Below are 2,907 nucleotides of genomic sequence, written 5' to 3' on the forward strand. Positions count from 1 at the left end.
AAAAGACAATGAAATGCTGACAGTAAGCTGCTGAAAAGGGAATTATTCAATGGTGTGGTAGTAAAGGTTATTTTAGAAATTGAAAGTGAAACTATTATGTAATCTGGTGATCCCACATTTGGCTACATATTCAAAGGAAATAAAATCAGTAAGTTAAAAACACAGGTCTATTACAAGATTATTCACAATGGCCTAGAATTTTTTAAAGTTAATTGCCATAGTTAAATGGGTGTATAACGGAAATGTATAAACATACTGTGGAATATGATTTGACCTTTAACAAAAAGGAAATTATAATATTTCCAAAAACATGGATGGGCCTGGAGAACATTATTCTAAATGGAATAAGTCAGACACAGAAAGACAAATGCTGCATTATTTCATTGTTATGTGGAACCTAAAATATTCAACTTCTTAGAAGTGGAGAGTAGTAAAGTGGTTCTCAGGGCTGGGAGGAGGGGTAATGGAGTGATGCTTGTCCAGGGCACCAAGTTTCAGTTGTGCAGGCTGAATGGGTTCTGGAGGTCTCATCAGTGGGACTGTAGTTATCCTGATCTCTGGAGGTGTACTGTAAAGCAATGGACTGTAGTTATCCTGATCTCTGGAGGTGTACTGTAAAGCAATGGACTGTAGTTATCCTGATCTCTGGAGGTCTAATGTAAAGCAATGGACTGTAGTTATCCTGATCTCTGGAGGTCTAATGTAAAGCAATGGACTGTAGTTATCCTGATCTCTGGAGGTCTAATGTAAAGCCATGGACTGTAGTTATCCTCATCTCTGGAGGTCTAATGCAAAGCAATGGAATGTAGTTATCCTGATCTCTGGAGGTCTAATGCAAAGCAATGGACTGTATTGCAAACCTGATCTCTGGTAAAGGATAGGAATCAGATGTTCTCACTGGACACAAACATAATAAATGAAAAGGAATAAAATGGTAACTGTGAGGTAATAGATATTCTAATTCCTAGGTCATAGTGAAAATATAACAATTTGTAACACAACATCAAGTGGTGAACCTTAAATATATACAATTTTTATTATCAATTATAGTTCCATAAAGATGAACAAATTAAGCTTAGTTTTGTGATGAAGAAATGCATACTCCACGTATTTTCTGAATAAAAAGGGAAAAGATATATATGTATATATATATATATATATATACACAAAAAATATTTATAGTAGCTTTGCTTGTGATATTAATAAACTGATAATAAATTAAAATCCATCGACAGGAAAATGGATCAGCTTATTGTCATTTATTGCTTAATGGACTGACTCAGGTATAATATTTATCTGTCTCTCACTCTCACTCTCTCTCTCCATATATGTCAAAACGTTGAGATTTTATATCAAAGGCATTCCATTAAGTGAATAAATGACAATATGTGGATGTAATTTTACACATGAAATAGCATAAATAAACGTCAAAAATAACAAAAGTAGCCCCTTACCAGAAAAGTGGTCTATAATGCTTGAGTCCATTTATATGAAGCTGAAAACTTTAAAAACGAACCTTCAGTGGCAGAGATGAAACCATTGTGTAAATGTGGGGGCGGAATGACTGGAAGCAGGGAGAAGGTCACTTGTGTTGTTTCTTTTTTAAAAAATAAAAAGTTAAAAAATAGTGTATAAAAGTATTTTAAAACTTAGAAAATAATGCAATTATCAATAAAATGATATTCAAAATGTGAACAATATAATATGATTGAGTAAAATATAGTCCACAATACCTGCTAGAATTAAATTTCAGAGATCAGAAGGGTGATGTCTGATAATCATAAGTTAATAAACACATTTCATAGAGAAATCAGAATGTTTAAAAATATGTGGAACATGCATTTTGTTATTATCAAATGTCTTTAAATAATTGGTACAATATTTTAACCTGTCTTATTAGTATTAATTACATATATCATGTGTAGAATCATAACCTGTAACAACCTGTAGGGAAATAAGACTATTTGAGAGCACATGTACCAAGTTAAATATATTCTCGATGTTTAAAATTATTAAAACGTAAATACCAATGATAATAAATACATATTAAAGAACAGTATAAAAAAAATAACAACCTGCAAGACTCCAGAGTTCTGACTTCTCCAGCTGAGGAGAAAGGAAACCTCCCCCTGCACCTGCTCCTGGGGCCTGACCCGTCCTCAGTGGTCCCAAGCGCCCCCTGGTGGCCCCGCGCGCCCCCGCAGGAGGTTTGTGTCCGGGCTCACACGGGCCTCCCCTCACTGTGTCTGCACAGTAATACACGGCCGTGTCCTCGGCTCTCAGGCTGCTCATCTGCAGATACAGCGAGTTCTTGGCGTTGTCTCTGGAGATGGTGAATCGGCCCTTCACGGAGCCTGCGTAGCTTGTGCTACCTCCATTAGGATTAATTCGTCCAACCCACTCCAGCCCCTTCCCCGGAGCCTGGCGGGCCCAGTGCATCCAGTAGTCACTGAAGGTGAATCCAGAGGCCACACAGGAGAGTCTCAGGGACCCCCCAGGCTGGACCAAGCCTCCCCCAGACTCCACCAGCTGCACCTCACACTGGACACCTGCAAACACAGAGACACCCTTGTCATTAACTGCCACACACATCCACTGTTCCCCTCACTCATGGCCCCTCACACTCAGTGTCTCCAGTTCTCCGTGAATTACCTTTCAAAACTGTAACAAGGAAAACCCAGCTCAGCACAGACTCCATGGCTGGTGGTCTGTGTTCAGTGCTGATCACCAAGTGGAAACTCCTGGGAATCCCAGGGCCGGGGCTCCTCTCCCAGAGCTGCCGGGTCAGGGCCGGGCTGGTTTTTATCAGCAGAGGTAGGACCGTATTTGCATGTCTCCTGCTATATAGCAAGCTCTGGGGTGAGATGCCTGAGGAGAGGACGGAGCCCAGATAAGGTGACCGTGCCT

The 2,907-nt window shown here is 39.7% G+C and overlaps 1 gene segment (V, D, J or C); it reads right to left on the reverse strand.

Moving 5' to 3' along the window:
• Nucleotides 1–2,075: 2,075 nt before the first annotated feature.
• Nucleotides 2,076–2,789, reverse strand: LOC116548228 (the record flags this gene model as incomplete). The annotated part of the segment is given in 2 exon segments: nt 2,076–2,549; nt 2,653–2,789. Coding segments are annotated over 2 exon segments (520 nt in total), but the record flags the coding sequence as incomplete, so codon positions are not given.
• Nucleotides 2,790–2,907: the final 118 nt, after the last annotated feature.

Source organism: Sapajus apella, unplaced genomic scaffold, assembly GCF_009761245.1.
Source record: "Sapajus apella isolate SASKATOON/1434 unplaced genomic scaffold, GSC_monkey_1.0 scaffold8287, whole genome shotgun sequence".
Lineage (NCBI taxonomy): Eukaryota > Metazoa > Chordata > Mammalia > Primates > Cebidae > Sapajus > Sapajus apella.